The sequence below is a fragment of the Trichogramma pretiosum genome, unplaced genomic scaffold (genome assembly GCF_000599845.2).
Source record: "Trichogramma pretiosum strain Unisexual culture from Peru unplaced genomic scaffold, Tpre_2.0 scaffold80, whole genome shotgun sequence".
Taxonomy (NCBI): Eukaryota; Metazoa; Arthropoda; class Insecta; order Hymenoptera; family Trichogrammatidae; genus Trichogramma; species Trichogramma pretiosum.
Window position 1 is genome coordinate 181,810 of NW_019641650.1, and position 13,526 is coordinate 195,335.

The 13,526-nt window shown below is 45.4% G+C and overlaps 1 protein-coding gene across 1 annotated transcript in view; it reads left to right on the top strand.

The window, feature by feature from the left end:
• The first annotated feature begins 809 nt into the window (after positions 1-809).
• The window catches only part of LOC106660113 (Krueppel-like factor luna), a 275,708-nt gene continuing 262,991 nt past the window's right edge, over positions 810-13,526 (top strand). The window contains exon 1 of the mRNA XM_014382956.2: positions 810-2,180. Within this exon, the coding sequence (XP_014238442.2) occupies positions 2,079-2,180 (102 nt within the window). The 5' untranslated portion in view covers positions 810-2,078. The remainder of the gene's footprint in view (positions 2,181-13,526) is intronic.

Consider the following 13,526-nt stretch of genomic DNA (forward strand, 5'->3'; position numbering starts at 1 on the left):
ATGTGAACGTGTTGGTTATTATTGTTGTTGCATGTGAAACACGCGAATGTATATAGAGTATAACAGATGAAGTCATACGTGTTCTGATATACGTACAATCACGTGCGTGGGGCATCGATCAGTGTCGTATCATAACTTTTGGTCTTCAAGATCAACAACAACTGCAGCAGCAGCAGCGCGTCAAGCTCACGCTTTTCGGAGTCGTCGACGACGGAGCTCGTCTTCGTTGTTATTATTTTTTTTTTTTTCAAAAAAAGAGTGCGTCGGTGTGTGCGCGCGTGTCAGTGTGCATACGTTTATCATTATCAATCATATTGAAAAATCCACGATTATAGTTGAGTGTTGTTGTTGAGTGCTCCGAAAAATATCATCGTCGCCATCGACAAAGACAGAAGCGCAAAGTCTTTTTTAAAAGTGGAAAAATATCACCTTTCTCTCTTTCGTCATTCTCGTCAAGTGTCTCCTCTCCTCGTCGTCAAGTGAATATGTAAAGTTTTTTTTTCGCGCGTGCGTGTATTTCATACATATTATATATATATCTATACGTATAGTGAGTGTGTCTGTGTCGTCGTCTGTGTGCCGCCGGCCGGTGCTTTGCTTATACTACAGCACGAGCAAAAGCGAGCGAGGGAGGGAGCCTATATACAGCAACAGCAGCAGCGGCGTCGGTGTATCTGTGCGTGTGGGTGTGTGTTATCATCGAGTCGAGGCTTTACTACTACTACCACTACTACTACTACTACTACTACCACCACCACCACTGCAACTACTACGAGCACCACTAGCAGCAGCAGCAGCAGCAGCAGCAACAGCCAGGCCAACGTCTGCGTTAGCAGAAAAAAAAGTGCGCTGCAGCACTGCACTGCACTAGCACTGCAAGCGAGACGAGTCGGCGCGCTCGGGGATGCTGCTGACGACACCGTGCCAGCAGCGAAAGCTCCTCTGCCGTAACGTCGCTACGTCGTCGCTCTCGTCATAACCTCTCATTTTCGCGCAAAAGCACACCCCTGGATTCTCGGGGGCTGCTCTCTGCTCTGCTCTCTTCGTGTTCTAGCCAGCACAGCGCAGCGCTGCACAGCTTTTCGCGCCATCGTGCCGAGAGCCAGCAGAAATAAATATATATAGGCTTTGTATAGCACGCGCGCCTCGAAACGAGATATCAACTACTACTACTACTACTACTTCTACTACTACTACTACTACTACTACTACTACTATTGCTACTACTCCCCCGTATTTCGGCGCATACACACGTAAAATAACGTCTGTACGTCATATACGTTTTATTCTATCGTACCTACGTACGCTTTCTATAGTGTCTGTGTTTTTTCAATCTATATAAATATATTCATAAAAGTATATATTATATATTAAATATAATAAAAAAGTGTTCGTGTATACGTGTGTGCGTTTTCTCGAAATAGTTTCATCTTTGTTGTTGTTTACGTCTCTCTCGGCTCTGGAATTTCATTGGCAGCGACACTGTCATCATCATCGAAACGAAGGGAGAGAGAGAAAAAAGAAAGTGTTTAATAATCGAGTGTGTTGTGTGCTGCAACATCGGTATTATAAACACACACAACAAGCGGCAGTCGGAGAGAAGAGAGAATATACATCGATAATTGCTTACGATGAGAAATACGTTGTCGGTAGTGCTATTGCGACACGTGCCCGCCATTTCTTCGCTCGGTATTTAACGAATTGACAAAGTGTTTTTTCTCGCGTGTGAGTGTATATGTACGCTTTTACGTACTACGTTTAAGCAGCAGTGAAGGAATTCACGTATTTTTATTATATATCTAGTGGTGATCAGTGCCGTCTGTCTCTATCGTCAGGCCGAAAAGGGTGCGCGTAAAAATATAATAAGCAGTGCGCGTGCGACCATTCACTTACAGTTCAAAGTTAAAAGAAAAAGCTAAAAAGCACAAAAGAGAGAGAAAGAGAGAAGGAGAGAAAACTCGAATATTTCACTGCACTCTCTGCAGTTTATTATCGACTAGTGCGTGGAGTTTGTTCATTCGTTCGTTCTTGTGGCAGCAGATTTTGGTTTCATCTTCGTCGAACACACAAACATCAACATGGATATACTACCAAGCGGTAATATATTCCGGGAGCTGCAGTTCGTGCACGAGACCGGCTACTTCCCGGCGCATCCATCGCTCGAGGATCATTGGCAACAGGTAAAGATTGATTTCATCATGTTATAATGTGTATACGTCACGCGTGTACGTAACATACAAACACACATGTGGTACTTGCATATATATAGATTTCGGAGTAGCTCGTTCGCGCGGCATGAGAACGAAAAGAGCCCAAGTGCACACGCAAGCTCGCGCGCGATCACCCACGCACGCACGTGTGTGTGTTTTTGTTTTGCGGGCGCGAGTGTGTAAACATATATAGCTATATATAAAAGTGTACGCAATATTTACTACAGCTTACATAGTCGCTCTCACTCGCGGGACAAAAAGGTCGGTAACCTTATTTCACGACGTATCGAATTTCGAAATGCCGTCTTTGTTTTGATTTTCGACTGCTTTCTTATGTATCTTTCCCCTGTTGCTGCTGCTGCTGCTCTTTATCGTCCCTAATACAACTCGCTCGAAGCGCATTTTGTGTATACACGCGGCTTGTACAAAAATACATTCACCCGGCGACACACATGCGATTAAGCTCCGCGTGTACACACATACTTATATTTATCGTTCTTAATGACATTTCGAAAGAAGAGCTCGTGTAGAGAGGGGTCAGCAGAAGCTCACGCGGTTTGTAGTAACAGCAGCAGCAGCTGACGACGTTTACAATCGCCAGCAGTCGCAGTCTCTCTCCTCTTTTCTTTCTCTTTTTCTCGCAGGCTATTTCAATTATTTTGAGTGCACTTTATGACTGTCTCGCTAGCTCGCGCTACCTACTCCACACGCAGTACAATGGTAAAGATATAAGCCCACACACACACACTCACACGCACAGATACACACGGTGGTTAAAAGCTAATTTATCTAAAGAGTAGACCCGACCACAGAGGACGGTTGTTGCTGTTTTTTTTTGTTTTGTTTTTTTAACTTGACGTGGAAAAAAACACTCGCTCCAATTTTCGGTATTACAGCTCTTTAAATTTGTCCAAAAAATAAAAAAATAAAAAAAAACATCGTGAAAAAGACAGAGACAGAGAGAGGAAAAAAGCGACTAAAGCTCGCGCAGCCTCGTTTTTTTCGATGAATCATTGCCGCACAGGAGAGTGAGAGAGAGAAAAAGAGAGCTATATACCGAGCGAGTGAGCGTGAGTAATTGGAAAACACGAGAAAAGTTTCGTTTATATCGCGTTGCCGCCACTGCGACGTCGAGCGACGACTCTGCAGAAAAGTTTGTATATGTAGAGAGAGAGAGAGAGAGAGAGAGAAGCTAGGCGAGTGAGTGAGAGAGGAGAGAAGCTGTAGCTCTCCCTGTAGCCCAGCTACCTTCAAGTTATGTGGCAGTTTGAGTTGGCTTTGAAACGGAATACGCGATTTCGCGAGAAATAAGTTATTCGGTTTACATGAACACGAGGAAAGGCAGACCTAGCTAGCTGCCTGCCTAGCAGCAGCAGCAGCAGCAGCAACGAGAAAGAGAAAGACAGGAACTTTGTAATTCGAAAGACAAATAGGTAAAAGCTCGCTATACCTAGACATGTATATACGCCGTTAATTTAAGGGGGAAAAGAGGGAAAGGGGACGACGGCTGAGGTACATTAGAGTCTTGGAAAGACGTATTTCGAGCTACATACACGCGCAATTAATCCTCCTCCTCCTCCTCTACGCAGGCATTATATTTTTCTTCGCTAATTAAAAGATAATTTTCGAACTGCCTCGCGTCGATGTTTTAACTGTGTCGAGCTTGCACACGCACACTTCGCGCGTCCACGTTTACAGCAGTGTTCTGGTATATAAGCGCTAAAAAAGCCCAGTTATTACTCGCTCCGCGAGCTCCGTTTCGAATTTTTACACGTATGTAACGAGCTCGTGTATGTGTAAGTTAGTGTGTGTGTGTGTGTGTGTGTGTGTGTGTGTGTGTGTGTGTGTACGTATGCAAACGCGACCCGACGAGTCGCGCCAACAACTATAGAAGCGTTACATAAAAGTTTCCAGCGCAAAAAACAGTTATCACACCGAAGCGTCAACGCGCCAACGCGAGAGAATAAAAGTCATAGGTGTTTTGCTGTGTAGCGCGCCTCTTCCGTCGAATATCGCTCTCTATATATACATATAAGCCGCGGCAACGACGGCCGTGCAGTCGTAAATTCGAAAAAGTATAACTCATTGCCGAGTCGACGAAAAAAAACAACTGCTGCCATTGCTGCTGCTGCCGTTTCTGGCACGGCTAGTGCTCTGTTGTTTGAGCCAGGCGCGTCGATCGTTATAAGTGTCTCCGCATCAAACTTTCGATTCGCATATAACAGTTGTTGCACCGCGTCTTGTATATATACTTCGATCGAGGTGTATTATGGTGTACATTGTAACAACTTCGAAATTATATCGATGCCTCGTTTTATTAATTCAAAGACGTCGACGTCATCGTTATTGGACATAATTAATGAATAAAGAATGCCGTGTACGCGGCGATTAATAATTCTCCGAGGCAGTGATTATACCTTCCTATAGGAATTCGCATTCCACTGTGGAGAGAGCGACAAAGATAGTTTAATAATTACAATCAAGCGTAGTTTCGCTTACCTTCTCCGCCGTCCATCAACACTGCTCGAAACATCGATGCATGAATTTTTGACGATATTTTATTCAACTGCAGATATGTAAATACTCTGACGTGTATAAAATTAACAGAAAAAAAGGTCGAGTAAAAGCTCTGAAAATTCTCTCTCGTGATACGTATAATGACGTCGATATTTTCGTTACACGTTTGATCAAATATTTAAACAGTTGCGCGCGTGTATTGTATGTTTATATCAATAATCGACTTTTGGCCGCTGCGTCAGATTGTAAAATTGCAGCGCGCGTAAATACACTTTGATACTCGCCGAATTTGTTGCAATCCGTGAGAGACAGAGAGACAGAAATATTTTAACCCCCCTCGGAAAATAACAAGAACTTCAATTCGCACCGATTAATCCTTTTAATTCGGGACGCGAGGCGCGCGCGTACATCCTCTGCAGATATAACAGCATCGTTGCAGTGTATATAGCTGTGAAAGAGAGTAAATTCGAATCGAATCCACTGACGTGTCTCATTATTAAGAGCGGCGTCCAGGAATTCGATTTCGTTTGACGAAGAGCAATGGCAAAAAAAAGCAACTAACGAATCGCATACCCGTCGTTGCTGTTGCTGCTGTTGTTGTGCTTTTCTCGCGAGCTTATTTTATACACGCGACCATTCATTTGTTGAGAAATTTCCTTTCGGCGATCATCGTGACCGATGATGGCACGATGACGATTCGAAGGACAGGCCACATGTAATGTTATTCTTGTTGTCTTGACATAAATTCGCTCGACTCGATCAATCTCTTGTTTACGCATATTTGAGAGAGAAAAAACAGCTCTCGTTATGCGAGGGGGACTTTGTTCTGTGAAAAAAGAAAATGTGCCGATACGCACAGTTGCGAAAAATCATTAGGTTCAACGACTCGCTTTGCGCTCGCTTCTTATTTGTCTCGGATTTCCAAAGTCGTCCCCGTCTATCCAATTTCAATGGTCGATGAAAAAAAACACACGCTCGCGTTCAGGAGGGAAGAGAGAGAAAAAAAGAGTCGCGTCATGAAAAAAACAAGGAATAAAAGTCAGCAGCAGCAGATATATGTAAGTTACGTTACGGCGACGACGACGACGAGGAGTGCAGCTCATCCGCCACGTGACTTAGCTAGCTCGCTTCAGCTCGACTCGCTGAAAAGAATGTCATCGCAAGAATGACTAGGTATTAGAGGCACGCGTTGCGCACGGCGAATTCGAGACTCTTTCCTCATTGTTGTATCCTCGAGATTTATCGATTCTTTGAGAAGTACGCGACGAGTGTACCGATAGAATTCTTTCCCTGCTGCTACTGCTGCAAGCTCGACTGCTTGCTCGAGAGCCATGGGCTGGACTTTATTTATTCATTTTATATTTTTTTCTCACAAGTATACGTAAAAAACATTCCGGATCGTGGACGAAAAGTAAAATGAAATTATTCGTCAGCGTACGCCATTCATCACTCGTTGTTGAGCTCTAAAGCGTCATCGGGGATCGATGGTCCTGCAGTGCGCAGCTACTGCTACTGCTGCTGGCTGCTGGCGTATATAGAAGGGTAACGTGACTTATGCGGGTTCGTAGGAAAATTGCACAGGGGCATTATTATGACGCGTGACGAAAGTGCATCGACGGGAGATTTAGTGGACGCCTGGAGGACTACAACAACGTCGCGACGTCGCCAGCGTCGATCGCCAAGCGTCGAGCTGAGTCCGTCGCCCCTCACACCCGCGGGATAAGTGGAGCCACGTCGTGTATACGTCGTGTATATATAAGTTGCTCGCGCGCGCGCGCAACAGTGCAGCACACAGATATCCTATCGCAATGTGACATCTCTCGCACGAAGAAGCGAAGGGAGATAGATAAGCGCGCCGAAACATGGCTATATAATATTTATGTACGCGTGATGAGCACGAGACATCGCGAGAGTAGAGCTACCGAGTAACATCTGCGAGAGATCGGAGCATCGTGAGCGCGTCCCTCGTTGCTCGCTGCACACGCAGAGAGCTTTTATGTACCAGTGCCGAAGCGCAACGACGATAAACGACGACAAAAACAGCGCGACAACGAGTTTAAAGTCACACACATACAGACAGAACGCGCTCGACGATAGACGCGTGCGTACGGGCGAGTGCAGAAAGAGACGACGTGCGAGAGAGAGATCGCGAAATAATAAAGAATCCAGTCACGAGGGCCCGATGTGGTTGGCGGCATAATTTTCCCTATCAGCCTCTCTTGTCGAAAGAGAAAGGCAGCGATAGAGAGAGACAGAGGTAGGGAACGTGCAGAGCTTTTGTCTGTGTGCGGCTATATCTGTTCCGGAAAAGCTGCCACTGCCGCGCCGCTGCTGCTGCTGCTACTGCTACTGCTCCGGGTGGTAGTGATGGCGGTGATGGTGGTGGTGGCGTCGTTCACGACGTCGACTACTACGACGACGACTGCTATTGCTGCCGCTGCTGCTGCTCGTCAAAGATGCAATGGCTCGTGAAACAATAGAATACCACCTTACAATAGTACTGGCTGGTAGCAGCAGCTACCAGACGTGCATTGTCACTCCGCTTTTCTCTCTCTCTCTCTCCCTCTACTCATACCTCTCTCTTTTCTATTTTGATTGTTAACCTTCGATCCTACGTCTGAGTCGTCGTTTTCACTGCAGCGCCGTATAACATATTTTGTCCGCGAGAGCTGATGTGCAATTAATGAAGCTTTTTTTTGCTTTACCCGAGGAGTCAAGGCGCATTTCGTCACTCTCTCTCTCTCTCTCTTTCCCTGACATTTATGCAACCAAAGTTGACTGCTAATACTACTACTACTACGTGCAGCAAAGATCAGCCTGGCAAAAAGGAAACGCGCTTGTGGATCAAGCTGTGCACGAGCGTTTTTGGTGCTCAGCTCGCAGACGTACATAGCAATATAAATTTTTCCGCCGCGGCCTGATATACTGTATTTAATATATAATAGCACGCGCTGAATCCAATCTAATCTCTGCGTGCTGCGGCCCGAGTATGTGCTACGAGCGAAAAGAGCTTGCCGAGCTCTCGACGAGACAATAGCTATAGGCCGAGTTATTTTCATTGATCGATTTATACAAAGTGAACTATTTATAGGCATTAGTCTCGCGCGCGCAAGCGTCCGCAGCAGCAACAACAGCAGCGTATGTGCTATATGTGCCATAACATAATGCCATGCAGCATATTCACACACACACACACACACACACACACACACACACACACACACACACACACACACNACACACACACACACACACACACACACACACACACACACACACACACACACACACACGTACTCCGAAGCGAGAGAGCGTAGTAGGACCATGTTATAATGTTATATACAAAACACTAATATGAAGCGAGAGCGAGTTGTAAGCGAAACGTACCGCGTGCTTGCGAGTATGTATTATATATAGTCGATGTGTTTTCGTACGTTGACTCACATTTTCGTTTACGTTATATGGGTACGTGACGACGACGACGATGTACAGCTCGTTTTTACGCAAGTCTTCTCTCTCTTGCAACCGATACATAAGTGGCATTTAATAAGTCCTACATTTTTATCGTTCACCGAACGCCTTCGCAGCTCCGAGCTTACGAAATTTTATACCCCGAGAATGAATTTCACACCTCGTCGGTGTGCGAGAGGTTCGTCGCACTCTGACGTATACATCGTCTTTTCTCTCTTTTTTTTTCTCTCCAACCATGGTTTGTAGCTCGTTCAAATGTTGGGAAAACTTGACCTCGTTTTTTCTGTAAAATTTCGTCAAGAGAGCTCCGGGTAATCAATACTCTCCCAATACCTTTAATAGTTTCCTTTATCGAAAACGATCGAGCGTAATAAGTAAGCTAAGGTCTTCGCTGCGGCTTCCCTGCGGGGCTCTCTGTCTCTCGTTCTCGCTCCCCTCTTTAACTTGACGTGTAGTCTATATAATATATATACCTACACGCTAGGCTGATAATATTTGTTCCACACGCCTTACCACCTTTTTCTCTTCTTCGTATATACACTTTTTGGGGTTAAAAGCTGGGGCATATGTTCGATTATTGGTCAAACGCGCATACCTTCTGATATAGTGGGACGTGTGTGCTCTCTGCGACGTCGTGCGCAGCTGTCCCCCTTTAATTTTTCCAAAAGACGAGCGAGCTCTCTCGTCTTGCTCATATATTTACAGTGACGACAGTAGGTTTTCGGATCCCAAGTCGAGTGTGTTTATATTACATACATGCCATTTTCAGCGCGTGCATACGTACGCGTATGCAGCACATATTTATAACATGTAATAGTAATATCGTATAATAACCGACCGGAGTACGAATGTTATGTTGCTTATGTATATTTTTTTTGCTACTCTTGAAAATACGCGCGCTTCGCCTCGTTGAACTACGTTGCGCAAAAAAGAGCGAGTTATTTCAGATTTTCGACTCGGCGTGTACGGGTGCTTATATATACTAACAGTGTGCAGTAGCTTCGATATGAATAACGATACATGGCACGAAGTCTCTCACACACACATACACATAAGTGAACACGAAAAAATTCACCAACACTAACACACTATAATACTTATCACGTGGAGTAGTATTTTATTCTATACGCTCGTAGTAAAAAGCTGGAATAAAAAAAGGAGCATGGCAGGAGGAGGAGGAGGTGGAGGTAGTAGGAGGAGAAAAAAGCTGATAGCCGCGCGAATGCATTAAACGTACGGAAAATCGATATTGTTTTCGAGCCATGCATCATTGCTGCGCGCGATACATATATCTTTCTATGCGCCTCTCTGCCCCTTTTCCTCGGTGGCGCATAAACAAAAACATTTTGCCAGGGCATAGTATCAGCAGCAACAGAGCAGCAGCGGCAAAACTGTATACTATACGCCGGGTACACATATACATATATGGGCTATTCCACAACAGGTGTTGCAGGCCCAAAAAATGAAGTTGAAAGTAACCATTTACTCTTCAAGAACACAATGAAAAATGAAAATCCTGAAGGGCACAGCCCCTTAGGTCCAACCCTTATGGATCTACAGGGGCTCAAAGTTGGATTTTCATGGTATGAGGATATTCTGCTTCTTACTCTGCTTTTCTGGGTGGACATAAGAAAAAATTTTTAAACCATGTTTTTTCATGTAAAATTTGATGTAGAATTCAAATCTGTACTCAGATGAGACATTAATAACCTCAAAACCCCTTGAAATAGAAAGTATGGTGTAATAGGACATAAATGTCAAAAAAAAAATATGTTCGTATACCTCAAATCAGCCCATATTGTAATATGTTCATCGATACACCAAAATACAACTTCTGATAAAGTTTGGTAACTGAGTCTCCATTACAGATCATTTTGTAGCTTTTGAAAGCCCAAAAAACATGGTTTTTTCCTCATTTTCCATGTTTTTTGCCTCTTCGCTAGCTACCAAATTGTCTGTAATGGAGACTCAGTTACCAAACTTTATCAGAAGTTGTATTTTGGTGTATCGATGAACATATTACAATATGGGCTGATTTGAGGTATACGAACATATTTTTTTTTTGACATTTATGTCCTATTACACCATACTTTCTATTTCAAGGGGTTTTGAGGTTATTAATGTCTCATCTGAGTACAGATTTGAATTCTACATCAAATTTTACATGAAAAAACATGGTTTAAAAATTTTTTCTTATGTCCCCCCAGAAAAGCAGAGTAAGAAGCAGAATATCCTCATACCATGAAAATCCAACTTTGAGCCCCTGTAGATCCATAAGGGTTGGACCTAGGGGGCTGTGCCCTTCAGGATTTTCATTTTTCATTGTGTTCTTGAAGAGTAAATGGTTACTTTCAACTTCATTTTTTGGGCTTGCAACACCTGTTGTGGAATAGCCCATATGCACATGCAGGGCAGTAAGTTCCATCCGCACATTCGTCATGTACGTGGCTCACTGTGTGCTGCTTATAATACATACCACCGCCGCCTACTACACGCGAGGGGCAAAGCTTCAATTTCAAAACACGTACATTATACTCGGCTGCATTAACGCTGCGCACTTTGAATTTTGTTTTTCTGGAATATTAGTCGAGCAGGAGGCACGCACGCACACACATGCCAATATATATACTGCATACATATCGTACGTGCTGCATGCACGTAAAGCAGCAATAATAGAAGTCGAGTCCCAGGCTAGAGCATGGCCGCGTCGTAGCATATAGGTTTTCTCATCGGAATCGATCGATTCGGCCGGGCGTACATAGTAATGAACGATTGCGCCGATTGGGTGAATTAGCCGCATGGCGCAGCGAGAGAGAGAGAGAGAGAGAGAGAGAGAGAGAGAGCCGAGCGTCGAAGCCGAGCCGAGAGGTGTATTTCTGCAGCTGCCGTGTATATGGCTCGAGCACATCGGAGCTATATCTGCTCGCTCCATGTTATGTACGTAAGCGCATTGGAGATTTGTTTGCCGAAGGCTTGGAAGAGCAATGGCCAGATGGAAAGTGTGTGTATATGTGTGCGCGTATATGTACCGCCTCTGTGTCCGATGCTGCTGCTGTTTGCTGGCTATTCTTCATGGGAGCACAACTCCCTCGTTTATTCGCTACTAGCCTCCGTCTGTTTGCTCTAGATCATTTCGAAACGGTGGCATTTTAGAGTCGGCGGCCCAATAATGTTTCACCTGCGCCCACACCCCCTGCATGCACAGACACATACACACACGTACACGCATACGTACGACCGTGTGTTTGACTCCGGCGATCCGATTTTAATCCACTGGGCGGCCAGAGTCGAATACGATACGCTAAATAAATATGGAATAATTGTCGCTCGGCTGCGCCAGTCCGATTGGCTAATGTATGTATTTTTTGCCCGGTGCACGCGCGAACAAGGACGTGCCAGCTGTAATATAACGTCTCGATATTACAAACAGTCAATGAGCGAGTACGAGCGAGAGAGAGAGAATATCGCAAGGAGGAGAAAAAAAGGAGCGCGACGAATTGGCACTGATTGATCGGTGGTATAGCACGCTCGGTCGCCTGCAGCGCGCGCGAGACACCGTTTTAGCTTGTGTGTGTATCTGAGTGTCTAAAGCCAACGAAATCGTTTGTCAATATGACAGTTAGATACACCTCTCTCGCGGGTACACACGTAATGCTCCCGCGAGCACTACCACACCAACATGCACACAGCATTATAGAACACGTATTGTGCAGCAGCAGCAACTTCGATGCGAGGCCCCGAGTTGCAAAAGGTATTATTGGACGTCGCGATAATTACGTAAGGCAAAGTCAGACAACAACAACAACAACAAGGCGCATGCACGCACGCACGCACACAGCACAACCGGTGTGTCGGGCTTAAATCCCTATCGTATTATATTGAAAATCGCCGCCGAGAGCGAGAGTGAAAGTGCACATATAGGCATAAGGTATATTAGGCGCGTGCACACACACACACTGTGCACTTATAACAATATGCTTGCCACCGCCGCCTGCACACGCACATTGAGATGCAGAGCGAGGAACGCACGCCGCGGAGCGGGAGAAACACAGAGAGCAAGAGAGAGATAAGGTAGCCGGCCGCGTGTGCTTGCGCTCGTACTGCGTGAATTACCGCAATTTCGTAAGTGCATATAATTTTGCAAAACTCCCGAGTCGAGCTGTGGCGGCAGTGGCGGGCGAATTATGCTCTTTTCGTTGTGATTAATTTGCCCCGCGTGCCTCAGCCACCTACTCCTCGTGGCCACACACATACACGCGTTCTTACGTGCGCTTCGAGAGCACGTGTAAGTTAAATATTTTTAATTGAAGATTTATTAAATTGCCGGATTATCTCGTGTGTATACACTTGCTGCACTGGCTAATGTATGTTTTATACACACTCGCACACGCGTTCACATACTTGTGCAGCAGCAGCCAGAGTACGCAGACGTCAAAAGCACTTAAGTGAATATTTATTACGTGATGATTTAAGCTTTGTGCGTCGCTCGCGTTTGGGTTATTCGGGCGCGCGCGAGCGAGCGAGCGATAACGCGAACGCCGCAAACGACGCGTTTTATCGTTTCTTGTTCTTTAATAAAGCGGCCGCGCGCGCGCGAGTATATAGTGCGCGCTCCGATAAGCCTCTCCGCGTTGTGCTCTGTGCTCTGTGACGGCGGCGGCGGCGACCCAACGACCGAGATAATACATGTTCGTACAAGGAAAGACGTGTGCGACACCGACGAACCTTTTTCCGCGAATATAATCCGTAATAACACGTAAAAAAATCCATATCGGCCCGCGATTTTTCCCCAATGATTCATTATTAAATCACGCCGTGGCAGCGTTGCGTCGAGAGCGCGTGCAGTACGCGCGCGCCAAAGGGCCAAAAGAATAGACGTGGACAATGCATGTAATTACGGTGTCGAGCGCTGCGCCGAGCTACGAGAACATTTCTGCATTCCGGCATGTATGAAAAAGCCACCGGATAAGCGTCTCCCTCTCTCTCTCTCTCTCTCTCGAGCAGTGCAGGAAAAACAAAAATGAGAAGCTCATCTTTAGTGTCGAGCCACAGCAGTAGTACTAGTAGTAGTAGTAGTAAAAGTTGTAGTAGCCTGCATATACGTGTGTACAGTGGTAATAGTAGCAGAGGCAACATTACAAAGTTGAAAATTGCAGTGCAGACTAGGCTCGGGCGCGTGTCTACGGGGCTCGAAGCACTGCTACCGCCGTTGCTGCCGCACAGTATTTACGCGTGTCTAGCCAGCAGCAGCAGGCGCATCTCTCATTTGAGAGTGCAGCGTATACACGTATATGTATATACGGACGCATGAAAAGGCCGTAGCAGCAG